We start from the raw sequence: 23,970 nt of genomic DNA, 5'->3' as shown, positions 1-23,970 counted from the left end.
GCACACCGCTTTTGCTCTATCAATGGTGGACATCACCTTTGGTCATGTGACCCTGATTCTGCCAACTCGCTCCTGGAGGTCCACTGGCCCTTCTGCTGGCACCTCTAGGTTTAGCTTCATGATCCTACACAAGGACTTGCCAGTACTTTGATGAACAGCACTGCTATAGGTGAATTTTGCAAATGGCAATAAATCCACCCAAGAGTCCTGCTGGTAGTTGATAAAACACCTGACCCATTCCGTTGGCCCGTTCATTTCAGGGGAGCCGTACCCCCTGCTGAGAGGCCCTGTCCAGCTCTTGAGGATGGGCAAGAAGTTGGAGGTAGAACTTCTGGCCATTGGCCGGCCGGACTTTGAACTCATGCCAGCTCTCATTGTGGACATGCATCTGTACACATTTGAGCGGCATCAGCGTGTTGGGTAGGGGGAAAGTGTGCTTGTCAATGAATAGATCAAGACAGCAGACCCCTAACCCATTACCCAGTCTCAGCGGGTGGGGGCCACAACGGAGAAGGTGACAGCTAACCCAACCGTCCTGGGGCCAGGCATCAGCCAGAGGCCCCTAGAGCAGGGGTAGTCAACCTGTGGTCCTCCAGATGTTCATGGACTACAATTCCCATGAGCCCCTGCCAGCGGCTCATCTGCAGGCTGCTGGAGAAAAGGGCTGCTTTGGGGCTGGCTCCCTCCCCGCTCTCCTGGCGTTCTCCCGTCCTGGAGCTGGCCACCCTGCGCCCACTCCCCGCGAGCCCCCGGGGGCGGTCCTGTCCGTGCGCTGCGCCGCCCCGAGGAGGCGGCCGGGCGAGGCGAGGCGCGCAGGCGAGGTGCCGCTGGGTGCCTGCAGGTGGAGCCGTGGCGCTGGCGCGGGCTGGGCTGGGCTGGGCGCCGGCCGGGCTGCCTGCCTGCCTGCCTGCCTTGCCTTGCCTTGCCTTGCCTGCCTGCTCGGGTGCGCCATGGGCGGCTAGCTCGCTCGCGCGGAGGCGGCCAGGATGCTGCGGGCGCCGGCTCTGGCGATGCGCCTGGCCCTCCTCCTCCTGCCGCTGCTCGTCGGGCCCGCCTGGCCGGCCAGGAGCAAAGCGCAGCCGCCGCCGCCGCCCCCGGATCCCCCCAGCCCGCAGGGTGAGCCAGCCGGACGGACGGCGCGCACCGAGGCAGGGAGGGAGGGAAGGAGGGGCCGGGCGGGGGTCCGTGGCAGGCCCGGCTGGGGCGGCGGGGGGGGGTCTTTCCATTGTGACATCACCTCCCCCTCCCCTTTGGCCATCTTGTCGGGGGGGGGGGTTGGCCGGGCTGCGGCGCCCCGGAGAGGGAGCGGCCGGCTGGGCTTCCTCCGACGGGCGCGCAGCCCCATCCATTGTCTCGCGGAGGAATTCTGGCCGGCGTGCAGCGCCCCTCCCGCCCTCGTCCGCCGGGCTTGGCACCTTCCCGGGGCGCCGCTTGGCCGCCCCCTCCCCCTCCCTTGGCACCCCCCCCTCCCTCCCAGCCTGGCTGCATCTCTTCCGTGCGCCATCGGGGGTGGTCCCCGCGCAAAGACGATGGGTGTGTCTGTGCCGCGGATGGCCCTGTGGCTTTGCCCATATTAGGGTCTCACCTGCGTGTTACCCCTCTCCGGCTGCCAGCCGACCGTGTGACACCCCACCCCCACTGGAAAGTGTTGATTTCATAGACATGCCAACTTCCAGGCGGGAGCTGGGGATCAGCTCATCCGGAGACGGCGATCCGTGCCCCTGGAGAAAATGGCTGCTTGGGAGGGTGGGCTCCATAACATTAGACTCCTCTGAGGTCCCCGCCTCCCCCTGACTCCACCCCCCCAGCCCCAGGGGATCCCAAGCTGCATCTGACAACCCTGCGGCCCCCTCCCCTCCCCTCCCCGCGGCTTTTGGGGACCCGACTGCCCTAATTCAAGGCGGCCTGGGCGGTTGGATCAGCAGCACCTTTTGCAGGGGTCTGCTTTTTAAAAAAAAAATCAAAGAAGACCCCTGAATGAATGGGGTACTGGGGGCTTATACATCCCCGACCCTCAGCAGTGCTTCCCATCCAGGACTCCATCCAAAGCTGCTGCTTGCTTGCTGGAGGAGGGGGAGGGACGACATACAGGTAGAGGTCACTGTGTCCCCCTGCACCTTAGGGTGCCTGCCTGGAAGGGCAATGAGTCGAGGGAAGGGTGAGAACTCCTTTGCCGGGGCTGATCCCTCCCCTCGGCGAGAGCCTTGGAAACAAAGAAAAGATGGCAGATCTCAGGGTCACACACAGCCTGACCCAAACTTTATCTGCCTCTTGCTGACATATTGTGCCAACCCGGTTCCCCGCCTGTTGGTTCCCCTCTCTGAGTGTTAATATGGGGACCTTCCTTGTGCCTGCAGCTGTGTTCTGCCCCAGTGACCTCTCTTCCCCCCCCCCCCCCCTGCATCTTGCTGCCGTTCACCTTCTCCACGGAGCTGGGGCTGCTAGAGCATGGTGTGTGGGCCCTGGAGCATTGGCTTCCCACCCTTTTCAGTACAGGGACCCACAAGTTCAGGATTTTTTGGTGTGGTGACCTGTTGATTGATTGTCGCGTGCATAGGTTGTTGGCAGCTATTGTTTGCGAGCCTTTTGGCTGCAACAGATTTTAGAGGACGGTTACTGCCGCGGCTCTATTGGGTCGTGTTTGCTCGGGGAAGCTCTGTTGGTCGGTTCACGGTTTTATTCTGCTTGGTTTCCCGGTGTCACATCAGCTCGGGTGGCTTGGTACAAATATTCACCAGGACGTCATGGCAAAATGTACCTGGAGCAGTGCTAATGAAACTGAACGTTAGGTCAAATGCATCTTGTTTTTGTTTTGGATGATGGAGGTCTGGGCGCATCTTTTTGGCGAGTTCAGCAGTCCCAAATCTTTGTCCTGCCTCTGAACAAATGTTGACAGGCAGCTTCTTCAGGAGGTAGCTAAATATTTCCCCATTATTATCAGCCACCTGTGATGGTGAAGATGCTACGCCGGCAGAGACTTAAACAACCACCGCAGAAGCACCTTGTTTAACCTTGAGGGCTGGCACATCTATTGATTGTTAGTGTTTACTCCTCGGGAAGGGGTCGTAGGATTCCTTGATAAGTGAGGCCCACTGAATTAAATGGGATTTGCTCCAGAGAAAACACACAGCAGCAGACAGGTGGGTGGGGAATTGGGTCAGTTGCTCACTGCCCCAGCATCAACCTCGTTTACACTTTACTGTGCTTAAGAGCAGCAGCCTCTAATCTGGAGAACTGGGTTTGATTCCCCACTCCTCCTCCCCATGCAGCCAGCTGGGTGACCTTGGGCCAGTCCCAGTTCTCTCAGAGCTCACCCGGTTTCTGTTGTGAGGAGAGGAAGGGTGAGCGATTTGGGTAGCAAAAAGCAGAGGTTGAGAAAGCCAAACACAGAAAAGAGGTTTGAATTGCTTCCTATTTAGCTGAAAATTTCAGATTCTGGTTTATACCCCTTTTGGATTCCCCTCCTCCAGTATTTCATTTCACGTCAGTGGCGGATTTCTCCCTTTGGGAAATTCACCTGTTTCTAAAAATCAAGCGTTTTCCGTTTTCTTCTGGCTTAAAACAATTTAAAGGCTGCCTCTTTTCCCGAAGTGGTGGGGGATTCATTCGTTCTTGCGGAGTTTGGTTCACCTGGTGGATTTTAGGCAAGGGGGCCAAGCATCCTAGATGCTGTTTCTGGCCTCAACCACAGGCCTGGCGGAAGAGCTTTGTCTCGGAGGCCTGCAGAACTGCTCAAGGTCCCGCAGAGCCCCGGTCTCATTTGGCAGTGTTCCCTCAGGCTGCGGCCTGGACCAAAGAGGCCCTGGCCCTGGTTGAGGCCAGCTTCACCCCCTTGGGGCTGCTGATCCGAGCCCATTTGGATCCCGTGATCTTAGTGCTACTTAGGGGGCCAAGTGGAAGAGGCAGCCCCATAGATGATAATAACATCGACTCTTTTGAGAGGTCTGTACCAGAAAGGTCATCCAGTTCCCCCACCCAGCCTCCCATGCCGATCACGCCCCCCCCTCCCCCGGTGAAATGGCAAGTGTAAAAAGCTGGTATTGCTAGTCAGTAGCTCCTGAATCATCAGAGCAGACCAGCTATCATTAAAAATTAAGGGGAGTATTAGGCCTGCGTCTGATAGCAGCTAATGGCTCCTCCTCCGCCAGGCTCGGCTCCAAGCAGAACGCCGTTTTGTGCAGAAGGTGGAAGAGGGGAGGCTAGAAGAGGGCCAACCCCAGCAGTCAGAGTCAACAAGGCACAAACCGCTGGGACCTGATGCTGCTGTCCCGTGGGCGACCAAAGCATCGACATCTCCTTGCTCTTACACAGGACCTCCCCTTGATGACAGACGCTGTGACCAGCCTCCGGGTGCGACCTGGAGATGCCCTGCCACATCAGGCGACATATCCCCGCTCCTCCACATGCAGCCAGCGGGGTGACCTTGAGCCAGTCACAGTCCTGTAGAGCAGGGGTAGTCAACCTGTGGTTCTCCAGATGTCCATGGACTACAATTCCCATGAGCTGGCAAATGCTGGCAGGGGCTCATGGGAATTGTAGTCCATGGACATCTGGAGGACCACAGGTTGACTACCCCTGCTGTAGAGGAGTTCTTACAGAGTCCATGGACATCTGGAGAACCTATTGTGCTACTTCAGACCAACACGGCTACTCGTTTGAATCTGTCAGAGGGGTTGTTATTATGATGACTGAATAATATTTCAGTACTTTGCTGGTTCTTGGAGACATTTTTCCTTGCCAAGTGTTTCCCTCTCAGTCAAGCCCCCCTCACCCTGCCTCCACTATCTCACAGCATGGCCAGCTTCCAGGGGAGTGTGCACATTTATACAATTAAGAAGGTCTGAAGACCAGACTGTACAATTTACAAGCATTCCTACTGGATGAGTCTGTCCTATGAAGCACACGAAACCAGATGTGTTTTGGCCTCTGCAGCTTTTCTTGGCGGTCCAAAAGACATTGAATATGCCGAGCACACGTTCAGAGAGTATTGTGCATTTTGCACAACTAGTTGTTGTTCTCTCCTGTGTCGTGTGGTTAGGCAAAGATTTTTATATGTATAAAAAGAACAAGCCATCGACAACTCCTCACAATGCTTGTTCTCACGCAAACCTCTCCAATCTGGCATGGAATATCCAGCTTTGGATGCCTGAACCTTAATCAGTTGCCGCCCTCTCTTCTTTTTCTGCAGACTGCTTTGTTGATCCTGTGTTTCTTCGGAGGGTCGTGTTTCTGTCCTCTCCTGTGGGATGCTCTCTGGTCCACTCCTTTTGAGGAGATGTTCAGGAGCTTGGGACTTTTGCCATTCACCTTGCAAGTCCTGCAGCCTCCACATGGGTGGGCTGGTGCAGGCTCTGAAAGCCTATTATAGAACCCCCAGGTGGACCTAAGTTTTGGTGAGACAGGGCGGCCCAAATGCAAATTTTGTGGCCAGGAAACAGGGAGCCTTTGAGCTCTATGTCTGACCGTTACTGGTGGGAACTGCAGAACTGTCAATTTAAAATGGTTGTGAATAATCCTTGTACAGCTGTTGAGATTGACCGAGGGACTTAGTCACTGAAAATGAAGGACCTGGCATCTGTGGGGTGGCAGAGGTACACCTCATAAAGGTGAGGAAGTTTGGGACTTCTGCCTTGGAATCTCTGCACCTTCCACATGGGTGGGCTTGTGCAGGCTCAAAAATCACATGCTTTGGCTCAAAACCAACTCCCTTATACCTTTAGATTCAAGATGTGTTCTCCTCTTGCTTGCGTATTGCAATGCATTTAGATGCCGTTTTAAAACTCTTTCTCATTCTAAATTTGTCTCCTTTGATGTAAACAATAAATGAATCTTTATTTTTCTAGCCAGCCCCTCCTGTAAGACTCAGGACGGGTCACATCAATTGATAAAATTTACATTAAAAGAGTTCAAAATGTAACCCAATGGCCAACTAGTTAAATATTACCTATATATAAGGAGTGCATCCTTTTTTGGAGTTTTTTTTAAAATTATTCACAAATTCAACTGCATCTATTTTAAATTGTGCGTATTCTTCCATGTACATGTTTGGTCCAAAGATTGCTTGGTCAACTTGCATTAAAGAACCACATAGTCTTGAAAATGAAGATTCAAATGGAGTGTTGGTCTGAAGTACAGACAGTCCAGCAGATTCAGACTGTGGAGAAAGGGACCCCCCCCCACACACACACACACACATGCCAGTGACCCCAGGGATGGTTCTCCTAGGCTACTTGTTCACACATCGTTGTGTTAAAGTCATGAGTGCGATATGAAGGAATGTGACATCCGCCAGCATTTGTAAGGCTCTTGATGGTTTTTCTCTGTTCTCACTCATTGACGAAATCTAAATTCTGTATCAAGGAAGCTACATTGTGTGCCTGGGTCAAATTCATCCATTTGTGTAATCTTTGCTTAGTTCCTGTGATTTTTTTTTTCATGTTCCCGCCGGTCATGGAGAACGACAAAGTGATCTGCTGGACATGTTCACAAATTATTGCATTTTTATGCGTTCAAGCATGTAGTCCCACTAGACGCCAGAGTAATCCAGACTAGAAACTTTAGGAAACTAAAGCAGGATTCTTAGACAGCTGAATAAATGTATTTGCGTGGTCCTTTGCAAAATATATTAAACCCCGCTCATAATTGGTTCTGGAAGAAAGCGGGAGGAAATGCCTTGTTATTTGGATCTTGTTTTTATAGCAAGCTGGTTGAAGTCTGCCTTGTTCTTCCCGCTCGAGGAACAGTGCTGGTGACGTCGTGGTTTTCTTGCAAGATTTCGCATGCAACTCTCAAATTACAGAGGAGCCGAATCTTACAAGGAGCCATCATTGTTGCCACTGTGACCAATTGGTTACCAACGATTGTAAATTTATTGGAACTTATTGTTATTTTATAGTTTTTAGGGGATGGGGTTATGTAAGCCGCCTCAAGCCTTCGGGGGGAGGCGGGGTATAAATACAACAACAACAACAAGAATAATAATAATAACTTCGTTTTAATAACTCCGGTTTTGTGGCATTGCTGAACGGTTGTTAACCCTGGCGAAGGAGGTCTTGGGGAATGCAGGAGAGATCAGTAGCTCTAAAGATGGAACTAGGGGCAAAGTGTGGCTCAAACACGGTTTGAAGTCCCCCTCTCAACAAGGCTGTGTGCCCCAGAGTAGTAGAGGCTTTAACATTCAGCCCATTACAGTTGTGGTTTTAGGAGGCAGCTGTGTTCACACCTGTCGCTGGAGTCTGCAAGCTAGTTTGGTGAGATTTCATCTATCAGATAAGGTGGGTTGATTGGAAGGGGGGGTTCAGCCAATCAGCACTGAGATAGGAAGTGAGTCAGCAAGCCTCAGCCAATCAGCACTGAGATAGGAAGTGAGTCCACAAGCCTCAGCCAATCAGCACTGAGACAGGAAGTGTGTCAACAACCATCAGCCAATCCACACTGAGACAGGAAGTGAGTCAGCAAGCATCAACCAATCAACACTGAGACAGGAATAGAGTAAACAAGCATCAGCCAATCAGCACTGAGACAGGAAGTGAGTAAGCAAGCCTCAGTCAATCAGCACTGAGACAGGAAGTGAGTCAGGAAGCATCAACCAATCAACACTGAGACAGGAAGTGAGTCATCAAGCCTCAGCCAATCAGCACTGAGACAGGATGTGAGTCAACAAGCATCAGCCAATCAGCACTGAAACAGGAAGAGAGTAAACAAGCATCAGCCAATCAGCAATGAGACAGGAAGTGACTCCACAAGCATCAGCCAATTAGCACTGAGACAGGAAGTGAGTCAGCAAGCATCAACCAATCAGCACTGAGACAGGAAGTGAGTCAGCAAGCCTCAGCCAATCAGCACTGAGACAGGAAGTGAGTCAACAATCATCAGCCAATCAACACTGAGACAGGAAGTGAGTCAGCAAGCATCAGCCAATCAGCACTGAGACAGGAAGTGAGTCAGCAAGCATCAGCCAATCAGCACTGAGACAGGAAGTGAGTCAACAATCATCAGCCAATCAACACTGAGACAGGAAGTGAGTCAGCAAGCATCAACCAATCAGCACTGAGACAGGAAATGAGTCAACAAACCTCAGCCAATCAGCACTGAGACAGGAAATGAGTCAACAAGAATCAGCCAATCACCACTGAGACAGGAGGTGAGTAGCAAGCATCAGCCAATCAGCACTGAGACAGGAAGTGAGTCAACAATCATTAGCCAATCAGCACTGAGACAGGAAGTGAGTCAACAATCATCAGCCAATCAGCATTAATGTCAACAAACCTCAGCCAATCAGCACTGAGACAGGAAGTGAATCAACAAGCATCAACCAATCAACCCTGAGACAGGAAGTGAGTCAACAAGTATCAGCCAATCAACACTGAGACAGGCAGTAAGATAACAAACCTCAGCCAATCACCACTGAGACAGGCAGTGAGATCACAACCCCCAGCAAATCAATACTGAGGCAGGAAGTGAGATCAGTAATGGGACGCGCGGTAATGGGTTTAAACTTCAAGTAGAACGATATAGGCTAGATATCAGGAAAAAGTTTTTCACAGTCAGAGTAGTTCAGCAGTGGAATAGGCTGCCTAAGGAGGTGGTGAGCTCCCCCTCACTGGCAGTCTTCAAGCAAAGGTTGGATACACACTTTTCTTGGATGCTTTAGGACGCTTTGGGCTGATCCTGCGTTGAGCAGGGGGTTGGACTAGATGGCCTGTATGGCCCCTTCCAACTCTATGATTCTATGATTCTATGATTCTATAACAGGCCTCAGCCAATCAACAGTGAAACAGGAAGTTAGACCACAAGCCACATAATCAACACTGCCCTCTTTCTGATTGTGCATGTTGCGAATGGAACGTTCCATTCGTATGCGAATGGAATTCTGACTAGATCAGGACTTCCCCACTTCTATATATACTTTCCTACTTCAAATTACAAGTGAAGCTGAAAGAGGCTTTCTCGCCGTCATCACATATCCAGCCAAGCGTGGGAAGGAGAGATGAGGCCGTCTTCTGCGATGGGCCTGCTTCGTTTTGCCTATTTCCCTTGTTCCGGTCTTGCAAGCGGTGGGCCGTGCTGTCAGTCCATCCCCTGCCGGGACTTCTCTTTTTACCTCCTTCCTCCAACTATTCCTAGAGAATTGTCTTTTCCAGTGACTCTCCCCACCTCATCATGTCCCCTAAGTACAATAGCCTCAAAGTCAACGTTGATTATTGCAGTCGCTCAGTTTAGGAGGGGATCTGGAGCTCCCTCTTGCATCTTTGGGGCAGCTCAAATTCTCCTCCGACTCTGCATGTCTGTTTGCTCGTCTGATTGGAAGGCCTGACAAAATGCACACCCAAACATCTCCTGCTTGGCTCTCTCTTCCTCGGATCTCCTCTCTGGGGTGGGAGTGGGCGGCTGGTCTCCTGGCCCTACAGTCTTCTTGCAGGGTGGTGGTAGTGATTTTTGATGCCTTAGGACGGTTTCCCTGTTAAAATTGTAGGGATGGTGATTGATATGCAGTAAAGGTAAAGGTAAAGGTATCCCCTGTGCAAGCACCGAGTCATGTCTGACCCTTGGGGTGACGCCCTCCAGCGTTTTCATGGCAGACTCAGTACGGGGTGGTTTGCCAGTGCCTTCCCCAGTCATTACCGTTTACCCCCCAGCAATCTGGGTACTCATTTTACCGACCTCGGAAGGATGGAAGGCTGAGTCAACCTTGATATGCAGTAGGGTTTTCTTTTATCTATTTATTTGGGGATTTCTGTACCGCCCCTCCCAGTGGCACTGTCTCGGGGTAGATTACATATGAAATCCAATACAATAAGCAATCCATCAATTAAAACAGGAAAACAATTCAAACTGTTATCAATGTTGCATCAGTGACAGTAATGATGTATTAGATATTAGAAGAGGGGGCAGGAGGGGGGGCTTCTAAAAGCAGGCACTGTGGCTGTGTTGTGGGGGGGACAGGACAGAGGGCTAGGGGCATTTGTACAGTGTTTGGCATAAGCGAGGGAGATGTTGCCAGTCTGGAAATAACAGACTGAGAATATGCAGAGAGATGACCTGAATTTGGGTGGTTGTTGGCAGGGATCTGGCGATGGAGGCTGGGAGCAGATTGTTGTTTTGATCCGTCCCCCACGAGAGCTGAACGCGAGGGCACTGCTCATGTTGGATATACTTGGGCCCTGTTAGCAAATGGGCTTTGTAGGGTTTTCTTGTTTCCAGAGTGGCACAATGGCCAGCAATGGGTGGGTACAGCATCTGTTCTAGCCCGTCTCTGGCCTGGGGGTGCCCAACCCCATGGGTGTGGACCACACAATCCTTTGGGGTTTTCCCTAAGGAGGGAGACTCCACTGCATGGGAGCCAGCCTGGGGGCCCTACCACGGGGCTGGGTGATATTATAAAGAGCGGATCTGCCCCCTTCGTTGCCGGGAAGGCTAGAAATGCGCGAAAAGACCCCCAAAATGAAGTTGCAGGTGGGGGGGGGGTTGAGAGAGAGTGGGTTCTGGTCAGCACTGTTGCCCTGGCAACCCAGGGCCTGCAGAAGGATGTCGCCCAGTTTCGGCTGTGGATGGTCCCCATGGTAACCAGTGGGAGGGGGGGGCTGCCTGCATCTGCTTTGGGAATGAAACGTTGTCGCCTCTTTCTGGGCCCAAGTCGGATTCGTGGGACGCATGAGGCCATTGCTGCAGCGACTGGCCCACTCTCCCAGAATCCGGGGAAGGCCTGGGCCCCAGGCAGCAGAAGATCACCAGGGGGGTTATTTTGGGGAGGGGGGGCTGAGAAGGAAAAGCGGAAACTAAGGCTTTGCTCTGGAGTTGCTTTTAAGGGCGGGCGAGGGATGCCTTTTGAGCAAATAACTGGGAGAGCGAGGGATGAGGATGGGGCCCCCTTGGAGCGTGCGGCAGAAAAAGGGCCAGAAATGTAAATAAAGACATGATCTCCTGGGTACAGGGGGCTGGAGATCGCCTGGAATTGGAACTGGGCTCCGGCCCGTACGGATCAGTTCTGTTGAAGAAGAAAATGCTGTTTGGAGGGTGGGATTGTGCCCCTAAACTCTGCCCCCCCGCCGCCAATCTCCCAGAATTTCCTAACCTGTTGTTGGCAAACCTGGCATCTCCTCTTCCCAGCAAGGCCAGCAACAGCCTTCCCCTCAGCTGCTTATTGCCAATTTCTTCTTCGGTTGTTGTTTCAGTTGACTATTTAGATAACACAGCTTTGCATGGTGACCTTTCGTGCAGTTTCCTCCCTTGATTTCTTTTAGAAACAAACAAGCAAACAGCAGCATGGGAGAGTTCTAGGTCTGACTCCCCGTGGAAAGGTTCAAGTGGGTGGCCGTGTTGGTCTGAAGCAGCACAGCAAAACAGAATCGGAGTCCAGTCAGGCACCTTGAAGACCAACCAAGATTTATTCGAGTGATTGTCTGAATTGCACTCTTGAATCAATCTTTGTTGGTCTTAAAAGGTGCCCCTGGCCTCTGATTTTGCCCCTGTGGAAAGTTAAAGAAACTGCTTACCTCATGCGCTGCCAACTTTAGTTTGTGGAAGAGTCAGTGGAGAGGTGGTGGTTGGTTGGGGGTGGGTTGCCCTTGCAGAGCAGGGGCGGCAGCTGGATTTGCAGGCGTCCTGCCTAACTTGTGTATGAAGGTTGCTTGTCATTTGTAAGATGCACGCATATGCCCACTGCTGCCTGATCTATGGGGAGGCATGGATTGACTTGGGGGTGGCTAGGAGATTGTGTGGCAGGCGTCAAGGATGGGAGGAAGAAGTGAGGAGCAGGAAAGGGAAAGGTAAGCTGGAAGGTCAAATAGTAAGTTTATTTTGTTATTATTATATATTTATATACCGCCCTTCCCGAGGGCTCAGGAGATACCAAGTTACCAAGGAGATACCCAGAAGCTGGGAAGGCTGAGGGGAAATAGAGTATAGAGGCCATCCCAAGAGGGTTGGGAAGGCCCTGAAGAACCGGGTAGGTCCCTTCCAGGTGGAGAAAGAGCTGAATCGGAGCAAGGTTGCTGAATCGACTGCTCTTCACCATGTTCACGTGCCTTTTTGTTCCTTCTGCCCCTACAGAGGTGGTGATCAAAGTCCAGGTGTATGAGAATGGGGACCTGTCTCCGCTCCCTCAGGCTGCCGTGGAGGTGTATGGGAACCAGACCTCGCTGGCTTCGGGGGCAACCGACCAAGAGGGGGTCAGCATGCTGCCCATCCACTATCGCCTGGGGACCTGGGTCCTCGTCACGGCGTCCAAGCGTGGCTTCGTCACCAACTCCGTTCCTTGGCGCGTCAGCAAGCTGCCACGTGAGTGCTGGGTCGGAGAGGGAACCGTCGGCAGGGTTTAAATATGTAAAGGAGGGGAGCACCCATCGGCTTCAAAGGATAAAATCGTTTTATTGTGAAGAGAAACAAGTTTTTTTACCGTTTCGGGACTGAAATTTGCCTCTTCGGGTGCAGATCTGACTTGCCCCTCGCTTGTTCCACTGCAAAGGAATCTCCAGAAAACTGGTTTTCATTTTCTCCAGCAGGGACTAATGGCGTCTATTTCGGGGCTGCCAAATGCGGAAATGCATGCAGTCGGGGCTTTCCCATTTTAAGTTGTTTCGGAATGCCCCTTTCCGCGTCGCTGTCGTTCAAGTAACCAATTCCCCCCCCCCCTTTCCTCCCTCTCCCATTTCTGATCAGTCTATGCCTCCGTCAGCCTCTACCTGCTTCCAGAGCGGCCCGCCACACTCATCCTGTATGACGACGTGGTGCAAATCCTTCTCAGTTCTCCAGGTGAGTCTCACACAGTCCCGGTGCCGGACAGTGGAGGGCTTGCGGCCGGGAATGCTGCATCAGTCCTGCCCGTAGCTGAAACCGTGTGTCCTTGCAGGCGCAAAGAGCCAGCCCTGGGCGCAGTTTCCACGCAAATCAGCCCGCCTGCCCCGCAACTCGACGTACAGCCAGCTCTCGGCCTCTTTGACGGCTGCCAGCAGCGGGCCCGATATGAGGGCCTTCCCATCCTTCATCGGGAGGGAAAGCAACAGCAGCGGTAAGCATCTCGGGGTCAGAGGCTGGGAGGGAGACAGGCCTGGGGTCGGTCGGGGAACCGGAGCTGGGCTGCTGCCAGTCAAGGTAGCAGAAGGCGGGACGAGGACGCCTCTCCAGGCTGAGCTACAGCTGACAAAATTTATATCCATGGGAGTCGTTTCAGTTAGGGTTGTGCACAGCGGCTGCTTCGGACACCACCGCGTACAACCCTGGTTTCAGTTCATTTAGTAGATGTTGTAGCCATAAGCCTTGACATTATTATAAAATCAAAAAGGAAACTGAAATAAAAGAATGGTGAGATCACAATAAAGAATATCGGAAAGAATATACAATATAATAAATACACACCGTCAGTACGAAAAGCATTAGAATCCAAACTATAACAATTCAATAGGGGAAAAAAAAAACAAATAAAATTTCAGTTTTAAATTCCCTCGACATTTCCTTCAACAAATTTCTCCCTTCATTTAATGGATAAACGGATACATGTGGCAAGTGATATGAATAGGAATGTGTATCATGCGCACAGTAATGTGGTTAAAAACATTAAAATATCAGGCTGCATTAAAAGCCACTCCTCCGCCCCAGGCAGCCAGCTGGATGACTTTGGGCCAGTCACGGTTCTCTTAGAGCTGCTCTCCTCACAGAGCAGTTCTCTCAGAACTCTCCCAGCCCCACCTACCTCACGGTGTGCCTGCTGTGGGGAGAGGATGGAAAAAGTAAGCTGCTTTGGGGCTCCTTTGGATAGTGAAAAGTGGGCTATAAAAAGCCAACCCTTCTCATGCCTTGTCTCACTGCAGCCAGCAATCCCTGGCTCGAGTTGGTCCCCCTTGTGGCTGTCAGCGTCCACCTCTTCACCGGCAATGGGACCGAGGTCCAGCTCTCTGGCCCCGTCCAGCTGTCTATCCCTCTGCTGCCCGATTCGGCGGCTGCAGCATCTTCCAGCGTGCCGGCCTGGCGCTTTGACCTCAAGAGTGGTGAGTCCTGCCTCTGGTTTGTGGCCACGTTGCAGAGTTACCAATTCACACAGGAAAGGTAGGGGCGGGGTTAATTCCTTCAGTTCAAGCAAGGGTCTTTGGGGCTTTTTATTCTTCAGAAAAGAAATATGATATAATAATATTTTATTTGTATATCCAGTCCTGAATCACAGGCTGGAAATGGGCTGGAATTCCGGGGGTCCCCAGGCCCCACCTGGAGGTTGGCATCCCTAGGCCCAAGAGAGGGGCTTCCCGGCTGCCCCTTTTGGCAGTGCGTCAGTTTAGACGGGCCTTTCTAACCAAGTCCTTCCCCACCGTTTCCTTAGGTTTGTGGGTTCGGAATGGAACCGGCCTCATCCGAAAGGAAGGGAACCAGCTATACTGGACTTTCTCTTCTCCGCAGCTGGGCTACTGGGCGGCCGCCGTGCTCTCCCCAACGGCAGGTAAGGTCTCCATTGTCACCAAAGGCCAAGGAATCCTCAGAAAAAACACTTGTTTGCGTTTGCATTCTGCAAGAATCGGTGTGAGTTTCGTATCCTGAGTAATCTGACTACTTGAGGAATTAGGGCTTCTGAGCATGGGGGGTGTGCTCTTTGAGGAAGAGCTCAGTCAATAAGAAATCCTGGGGAGACCTGCAGTTTTGCCAAAACTGTCCGGGAGATTCCCCTGTCTCCCACCTGGTGAAAGGGGTTTTTGGTCTGTTTAGCATATCCCCAGTTATGGACTGACCATAACTTTTAGTTTTAGTCTTGTTCACATTGTGTTTTAGTCTTGTTCACATTGGTTATTGATTTGTTGAATGTATACTTTATTTCAGGCGCTAAAATGTCATCATGTTGGATGTTCAATGCCCTGTAGACCCTAATTGGGGGTGAAGCATAACAGACGTGTTCAAAATAAGAAATAAATCTAAAACGCTCAGGGTCTTAGCTGATTCCCCCCACCTCCTTCTCCATTTTTTCTCCTTCGACCCGCCCTCAGAAATACGTCTTGCTCATTCCTCACAAGACTAATTTTTTGGGGTGCTTTTGTTGTTGCTGTGGTTAAGTTACAATGTGTTTTCTGCCTGTTTGCAGAACCCCCTCGTTGTTTATCAGTTGGCCTGATTTGGGGAGTGGCAGAAGCCATTCATTTTGCTATGACATATGGTGACCCCTCAGATTAAGGAGAAGGGCTTTCAGGGAGAGGCAAAACGAATGTGGAAATAAAACCCTCTTTGCAGACGAAGGCATATCAGACACCAGGGATTTCCCATATGTGCTGTTCCCCCCTCAGGTTTCCATAGGACATCGTCCTCTGTGAACAGGCTGTTAGCAGCCACACACACAAACATCGGCTTTATTTTAAACCCATTAAAAAATTGGCATTTCCTGGGCAGAATGCTATTAGCATGAGCCAATTCTTGGGCCTGAATAGGTAATTGCAGAACTTTGGTGAAGGGCTTGTTTTTGTTTATTGACGACAGCCGTCCCTCACCACGTTTAGCACAATCAGAGTCCAATGGCACCTTTAAGACTGCTTCCGGCAGTCCTCACTTCCACATAGTCCTAACTATTTGGGTGAAATTCCACCTGCTAGTTACTCTTTGCGTGAGCAGGACGAATGGGGAAGAGATGGGGCCGCCGTTCTCTGGGCCCGGGAGTGCCTCTTCCAGGGGAGGGGGAAGAGCTGTGGCCCATAAGACGGTAAGAGCTCCCTTCTTTGCAGGGCTGGCCAGCGGAGCAGCGGGCATGAAGGACCTGGTCACATACCACACCCTCATCCTGCTGACTATCCTGGGTGCCCTGGCACTGCTGGTCCTCATCCTGCTCTGCCTCCTGATTTACTACTGCAGGTGAGTCTCGGTCTGGGACCCCTCTCGCCCCTCGGTCTCTCGGACGCCCCTCCGTCACTGATCTGCGTCTGAGCTGAGAGCTCAGCCTGGCGTAGCAGTTAAGAGCGGCAGCATCTAATCTGCAGGTGTGGGTTCAATTCCTTCTCACAGGCAACCAGTGGGGTGACTTTGGGCCAGTCACAGTTCTCTCAGAGCTGTTATCTTCACAGAGCAGTTCTCTCAGAGCTCTCTCTGCCCCACCTACCTCACAGGATAGGGGAGAGGAAGGGACAGGGGTTTGTTTGCAAGCCGCTTTGGGACTCCTTTGGGTAGTGAAAAATGCTGCTTCTGCTGGTCCTTGTTGCCTTTGCTGTCTTATTTTGTTTAATTTTTAAAACATTCACATGGTGATGTACTTGCATGCTCCTTGCGGGAATGATCACAGAGCTGGTCTTGGATTAGGGAGGCTCAGCTTCAGGGCTCGGCCTCCACGTCTCCAAAGGGAGCAGCGGCAGCAGGGCTGGTGGGGGGGGGGGGAGGAATCGCCCAGCCCAAATGTCAGCGTCCTTCCAAGGGCTCCACTGTAGCGGTGGGCTTTGCAGGGGTGGGGGGCGGGGCGGGGGGGGAGGCAGCTGAGGAAAGGATTGCAGGGATAGACCCTGGAATTTGCCAGCTGTTGCAAGCATTTCTAAACCAGCCGGTGCCAAATGTCCGGCAGCCTCTGGGGTCTGATTAGTCACAGGCCTGTTTCTGTGCCCTCTGCTGCCCTCCCTTCCCCTCCCCTCCCCAAGCCTCAATGGAAGCTTCTCTGTAACAAAGAGGGAAAGAGAGCCCCTGAGCTCACTCAGAGTGCCTCCCTGACTGAAGGAACCAGCCGGGGGCCTCAGAGGGCAGGTCTGAGCTGTGCATGAGCCACACCAGCCACACAAAGACAAACCCCCTTTCCAAAGCCCCAACAGGATCCGTGCAAAGTCTGAGGCAGGGCCTCTGGATTCAAGTTTGTTCAGAGTGACCCGGCGACCCACTAGAATGAGAGCAGAGACCAGTAAGAGGGGGTCGGCCATGCCCACTGGAGCTGGGGGGGGTCCTCCCTTCAGCCATAAGTGTTCTCGCATTATCCTTTGTTCCTGGTGCTCCAGAAGAAGAGGCAGGCAGGAGAAATAAGCGTCCTCAAGAAATGGGAGGATGATCAGCAGAAATCCGGATCAGACTGCACAATCCGGGTTAGCAAGCTGCTTTTGGGCAGGGGCCGTGTTTTTCAACGGAGCAGGAGCCAGGGATCCCTTCAGACCACTGTCCCCCACTGATCCAGTCCCTCAGGAGGCTGGAGAGAGCTCCTTCTTCTCCCTCCCTGAGCCACAAGGGAGGGTCGCGCAGAGCTCTTTGCCTGTGCACTGCAGCTGGGAGTGCCTGGACTCCCTGTGGGAGGAGGCAACTGAGAGCTGAGGAGGGAGAACTCTTTTAGCTGCTTCATTGTTTTCGCATTGGATGGGGCTGGCTGCCTCAAGAGTCTTTCCTGTCGGCAGAGGTTGAGTTTGCAAAGAGGGGCGGAGCACCAGGCTGCTTAAAGAAAAAAAAATGTTTTTATTGCAAAGCGAAACAACTTTCGGTGGGGGGCGGGGGGGGGGGAGGAGAGACCTGCACTGCACTGTAGGGATGTTAGTAATCCAACTGCTCCCCTGTAGCATCCCTACAGTACAGAGCCAAAGGCCGGTGTATACTTTAAACGACTTAATAGATTTAATAGAGGTGTTGAATTCTCTATTTGGATGACCATTATACTTACAGGAGAGAGGACAACCACTGAGGAAAATGACTCTTTGAAAACAGGATATATCCAGGAACAGTTCTGATTGCATTCTACAGTACAAGAAAACCACATAGAACAAAGAGGCTTTTTACTTGACTTTATTCTGTACTGTTTTGAAAATATTGTTAGTAGCCTAGACCAGGGGTAGTCAAACTGCACCCCTCCAGATGTCCATGGACTACAATTCCCATGAGCCCCTGCCAGCATTTGCTGGCAGGGGCTCGTGGGAATTGTAGTCCATGGACATCTGGAGGGCCGCAATTTGACTACCCCTGTTGTAGACAATACAAACTGTCCCATTTGCTGTATTTGCTTCCGCTGCAAGGCACTCGTGCTGCTTCACCTGTCTGACTGCCGCCTTCCTTCCTTCCCTCCCTCCCTCCCTTTCCAGGAGACTGTGCCTAAAGCCGCGGCAGCAGCATCGGAAGCTTCAGCTCTCCGGCGTGCTGGACGCCTCCAAGAAAGACCAGGCCACGTCCATGTCTCAGATCAACCTCATCTGCACGAGCCACCTGGAAACGGCCTCCTCCAACGGGGACATGGACGTCCACACCCCCATCCTCAAGTCCGCCTTCTCCTCCTCCCGCGAGTTCGAGAGCTCCCGCGAGGAGTTCTTCAAGCAAGTGTCCAGCCAGAAAGCGCGCCACGCGGGCAAGGCCTCAGCCGCAGACGCCCTCAGCCAGCGGGGGACCTCCAAGGATGACTACCCCCGAGCGACGGAGGGGTACTCCCTCAAGGCCGCCCGCTCCATGGATGTCCCCGGCCCGCTGGAGCCCCCGCTCTTGGAGGACTACAAGCGCAGCTACTCCCACCAGCGCATGGAGGAGAAGAGCACCGAGACGCAGCGCAAGCAAGGGCGGAGTGACGGCAAGGCCTACCTGCAGGAGCCCCCCTCGCCGCCCCCTCTCCCGCCCCCCTTCGACCACTACCTGGGCCACAAGGGGGACCCCAAGCCCCCCGACTACATGCTGTCCCAGTCGGTCGACCACCTGGCCCGCCCCACCTCCCTGAGCCAGCCCGGGCAGTTGATCTTCTGCGGCTCCATCGACCACATGAAGGACTCCATGTACCGCAACGTCATGCCGACCCTCGTCATCCCCGCCCACTACATGCGCCTGGCGCCGTCCGATCAGCCTCCGGGGAGCTCCGAGAACCAGCCGGACGTGGACCCGGCCGGCCTGGGGCTGCCTCACCAGTTCGGCCCTCAGGAGCAGCAGCGGCAGCAGCTCCTGCAGCAGCAGCTGCAGCACCCGCAGTTCCAACTGCAGCCGCACGGGCCGGAGGAGGCGGAGGGGAAGGGCTGGGGGCCCCACGGCCAGTCCGTCAGCGGCTCCGTCACCATCCCCGTGCTGCTGAACGAGTCCACCATGGCCCAGCTGAACGGGGAGCTGCAGGCGCTCACCGAGAAGAAGCTGCTGGAGCTGGGCGTGAAGCCGCACCCGCGGGCCTGGTTCGTGTCCCTGGACGGGCGCTCCTCGCAGGTCCGCCACTCGTACATCGACCTCCAGGGCAACGAGAGGAGCCGGAGCAACGACGCCAGCCTGGACTCCGGCGTGGACGTCAACGAAGCCAAGCCCCCCAAGCGCCCGAAGGAGGAGCGCCTGGCCGCCCCCATGGCCCCCGCCTACTCCAAGCTGGTCTTTGCCGACGCCGACACGGAGCAGAGCAGCAGCGAGAGCCGCACCGCCATCTGCTCCCCCGAGGACAACTCCCTGACCCCCTTGCTGGACGAGAGCACCGACCACCGGGCCGCCACCATCCCTCGCCGCGGGCGCAGCCGGGGAAACAGCTCCCGCAGCAGCAACAGCAACAGCGAGCTCCGCCGCGACTCCATGACCAGCCCCGAGGACGACAGCAACGAGCCCTCGGAAGGGACGGACGAGCAGGGCGACAAGAAGAGCCCCTGGCAGAAGCGCGAGGAGCGGCCCCTCATGGTCTTCAACGTGAAGTAGCCGGCGGGCGGGCGGACGGAGCCACCTGCAGGGGCGTCGGAGAGGAGGGAGCCCGCGGAGGACAGACTTTGCCCCGGGGCCCGGCGTGCAGAAGCCCAGACACCTGGACAGCTGAAGGGAGACAGACAGAGTAAGAAGGCCGGGGGGAGAGCGTGGCCCTGCTCCTCACGGCTGTCCCGGCGTGCCCTGTGGCCCTTCACGCAGGGTCCAGAAGCACCACGCCCTTCCCCTTTTTGCACCAGCCTGAGCTGAGCCGAGCGACGTGGGGCACAGGGATGGCCAGGGAAATGGCAGCTACGGGGAGGCCCCAGTGGCCAGAAGAGGGTCACAGCCCAAACCATGTCGCTCCAGGGCCATTTCCCAGCATCCCTTGCTCCTGGGACTCAGACGGGCCCCCTTGCCCTGGGGCTCCGGGAAGTGAAGCAGAAGGCATTACGGGGACTTGGCCTTACCCTGGCGGGGGGTTGTACAGTTCCTTAAAAAAAACCCACAAAACCCGGTCCTGTGGATTTTCCAGGACATAGCAGGGCAGGGGGGTGGGGGTGGGCTAGGGGCCGGTGCCCGCAGGCTGTAGGACGACGCCCCTTCTTCGCCTGTTGGACCTCGATGCTCCGGCCATGTAGGTGACGGCACAGAGCCCAGGCGAGTGCGGTGGGGCTGGGTGGGGTGGGGGTGGGGGTCCCAGCTGTGACTCTGTACATATACGTGCATGCGTGTGTGTGTGTGTGTGTGTGTGTGTATGTTGGGGGGGCGGGGCATCTGAGCCGTGGGTGACACGTGTGGGTAGAGCACGTCGGTCGTGCCGGGCCTCGCTGCTGAGCTGGCGCAGTCGTGGAGTCGCCTCTGCCCTCCTTTTTTTATCCTGTGCCTGCAACTCCTCCATCTCCTCCAAGTGCCTTCCTGCCCCAGTGTGGCCTCCCCAGCCCCTCCCGCAGCAGCTGGGGCATCCGTCCATGCGGGGAGAGGGGTCCAGACCGACCATCTGCTTGGAGTCGCTGTAGCCGTGCTGGTGGGCGGGGTGGACAAGAAAGATCCCCCTTGGCCTCTAATCCTTTTCCTCCCCTCCCCCCTAAGCCGTCAGCAGACAGAGTGTAAGGAGGGGCTCCTAAGCCCACCGTGACAGCCCTTCCCCCCTCGTTGGAGGGGGTGGGGGGCTGGAATCCTAGTGGGAAGGGGAGCATCACCCTGTAGATTCCGCAGGTGGAGTACGTCAACCGTAGAAGGTTCAAGGAAGGTATTCTTGGAGGTTTCTTGGGCCGTGGGGTGGGTGGGCCTGTGTGGGTTTTATTTGGGAACAGAGACGTGGAGTTGCCGGCCATCCCCAGGCAGCCTCGCTCAGGCTGGTCATGAACATGCGAGGAGAGCAGGCGTTGGATGCCTCTGCCAAGACCGATGTAAATGTCTCCGTAGGTTTTTTGTTTTATTTTTAACAGAAGATTGATAACCACTAAGCTGAGCTCAAACTGGTGTAGCCAGGGGAGGACCATCGGGCATAGGCCAGAAAGTTGTGTGAGGAAGGGGCAGATTTCCTGCTTCCCCCTCTGTCTTATCCCTGAGCCACCGAAAGGAACATCTCAAGGACACTCTCCTCTTCCCGACCCGGTCTTTGGAAGCTCTGGTCTCTGTTGCATTAGAGAACTCATTTGTGAAAAAGTTACAGTCAGAGCACTTTTGGATACAGGTCTGTATTTTTCTAGGCATAAGTACATCCGTGCTTTTTCTTAAGTCAGCCCCTGTGGTCACTGTTTCCCATGCCCAGGGGGCTTAAAAAGAAAAAGTCGACAGTGATGTAGTAACACTATAATGATCTGCTTCTCCCACACAAGGGATCCCAGATTCCTTTTTTTTTTTAAGGTAAATAGCTAGACCTTTTTCCTTACTGAATTATAAAGGGAAATATGCAGCCTGAAAGTTTCCCCTTATAATTCTGCAGCCAAAAAGGCCTAGATGATTACTTTTTAAAGGAAATCTAGGCGTCGGTAGATCTCTGCGACGGATCGCTATCGTGCTACAGCAATCCTAGAGCTCTACAGCGCTATAGCAATCTGTTAAGCGCCAGCTTTTTAAAAAGCCTTCGGGTGGCTTGGGCAAAAGGGCCGCTGTGGTTAGCTGAGGCCAGGAAAGCACAGGGGAAACAGGTTAATGATGCTCTGCGGCTCACGTGAAGCCCTGTGCCTTGCCAGCAGTAAGAGCTCCGGGGAAGATCAGGGTTGTGAGGAAAAGGCTTGGAACAAAGCTGCTCAAAGCGTGGCCCTTCCCAAACCACGAGCTTTTTTCCTCCCTCCCCCTCTTTTTCTTCTTGTCTTGTTCCCGCTCCTTGCCTGGAAGTCTGCCTCGGAAACAGGAGAAATCTCATGCACGAAACTGCCCACTCGCGATGAACCGCGCGTGTCTGTCTTCCACAGTTCTCGCACGCAGAGACGTCTGTATGGGACATTTTTATCTTCTCAGAGAAGCTGTTCTCCAGCTAAGCGGCCCGTCCATGGCTGTTCTCCAAAGCGGGCTTGTCTGTTTGCGCCCCTCCACTGACGTCTGATCCTATTGGTGCACAGAGAAGGTACTTCATGGTTCCAGGGATGGCCCGATGCATCCTCGAGAGAGGCCAGAGAGCCATCATGGGCTTTCCCTGGGGTGGATATTTGCTAACCTTTGTGTTTCTCCCCCCCCCCCCCCGGGCCAGTCCAAGAGGTATTTCAGATTCACAGATATCGTGCCCAGTCTGTTGCATGCCTGATTGTCATTCAACATACAGACAAAGCAGCCCTGCATAAAAAGGTTAGCAGCACTCTGGTCAGGCCCAAGGGAAACTAATTATTTTATTTTTAAAGGGAGACAGGGGCAAAGCCTTATCCAATCAAGACTCCGGGACCGAATGCCTCCCCACCCTCTGCACCCCCAGTCCTCAATGCTGATGATTTCTACTCTTTTTATAGTTGAAGGAACCTCATGCACCCAAAAAGGGAGTGTATTCATAGGGGTAAGTCTGTGATACTGTGATAACCGATACACTATTAACCCTTCTTTCTGCAAGGAACCCCTGAACAATCTGTGAAATAAAAACGTTGGGCTTTTTTTTTAAAAAAACTAAAGTTGGGGGGAATGTTGGCAAAAGAACGGAGACTGGAGGGGGGTCACTGTTTTTGGAACCTCATACTTGTTCTTTAGAATGGTATTAATATATAAAAACCTCTGACTTTACCAAGGCGTCTCTGTGCAGAAGTTGTTTTCTTTGAGGGTCGCTTGCACCGTTCCTGCTGACCCAGGAGACACACACACACACACCCCGGGCTGTCCCTTTTGCAGAGCTGGTGTTGCTTTGGCCGTGGCACAAGAGGGACTCCAGAGCTGCAGCTTTTCCAACGATGGCTTTGATTTTTCATATTCATTGACTTTCTTTCTTGAAGAGATCTAGGCTGGATTACACAGTTCAATCAAGCACCGTGAACTAGGCTTGGAGAACTGGGAAACTGCGGATAAAGACTTAAACAAAAGAAAACGGGGCAGAGGGGGGGGGGGGTCCTGCCACAGTGCAGAGCACATGAGCACATGAAAGCTTCGACCCAGAGTTAAATTTGGTGGTTCTTGACACATGCTGGGAGGGGCTCTTGGGGATTGTAGTCCACGGACATCTGGAGAGCCACAGTCTGGCCAACCCTGTGTGGAAGGCTTACTCTGCCTCTGTGGGACCCTCCCCTGCTCCCCCCACCCACCCCCAGTCCAACAGAGCATCACCTCTGGGCACGGCGTGGCTCAAGGCGGATCTTCCCATGCCCTCTAGTGGCCTGCAACTACAAATGCAGCCAGAAGGTTTGGACGAAGAAGGCAAAGAGATGTTTTTTGTACCCTGCTAAGTACTATTTGAGTACTTAGAGCCTCTTGTGGCGCAGAGTGGTAAGGCAGCCGTCTGAAAGCTTTGCCCATGAGGCTGGGAGTTCAATCCCAGCAGCCGGCTCAAGGTCGACTCAGCCTTCCATCCTTCCGATGTCGGTAAAATGAGCACCCAGCTTGCTGGGGGGTAAACGGTAATGACTGGGGAAGGCACTGGCAAACCACCCCGTATTGAGTCTGCCATGAAAACGCTGGAGGGCGTCACCCCAAGGGTCAGACATGACTTGGTGTTTGCACAGGGGATACCTTTACCTTTTTAAAGTACTATTTGAGTCTCAAAGCAGTTCACAAACACTTTTCCCTTCCTCTCCCAGCAGCAGACATTTTGTGAGGTAGGCGGGGCTGAGAAAGCTCAGAGAGAACTGGGACTGGCCCCAGTTCACCTAGCTGGCTGCAGGGGATCAAACCTAGTTCTCCAGATTGGAGGCTGCCGCTGTTAACCACGACACCAAGCTGACTCAGGCTGCCCCGAAGTGGAAGAAAAGGAAGGTCCGTTTCCCAAATCGGGAGTGGCTTCTGTTG

At 53.5% G+C, this 23,970-nt stretch overlaps 1 protein-coding gene across 1 annotated transcript; it reads left to right on the top strand.

Moving 5' to 3' along the window:
- Positions 1-814: 814 nt before the first annotated feature.
- On the top strand, positions 815-22,758 carry FAM171A2 (family with sequence similarity 171 member A2). The gene is made up of 8 exons (XM_077315710.1): positions 815-1,116; positions 12,052-12,279; positions 12,661-12,753; positions 12,851-13,009; positions 13,809-13,985; positions 14,312-14,428; positions 15,693-15,819; positions 18,000-22,758. The coding sequence occupies exons 1-8, from the start codon at positions 987-989 to the stop codon at positions 19,558-19,560; spliced, it is 2,592 nt and encodes an 863-aa protein (XP_077171825.1). The 5' UTR covers positions 815-986; the 3' UTR covers positions 19,561-22,758.
- The last annotated feature ends 1,212 nt before the right edge of the window (positions 22,759-23,970 follow it).

This window comes from Paroedura picta, chromosome 16 (genome assembly GCF_049243985.1).
Source record: "Paroedura picta isolate Pp20150507F chromosome 16, Ppicta_v3.0, whole genome shotgun sequence".
Taxonomy (NCBI): domain Eukaryota; kingdom Metazoa; phylum Chordata; class Lepidosauria; order Squamata; family Gekkonidae; genus Paroedura; species Paroedura picta.
This window is presented reverse-complemented; position numbering and strand designations above follow the sequence as displayed.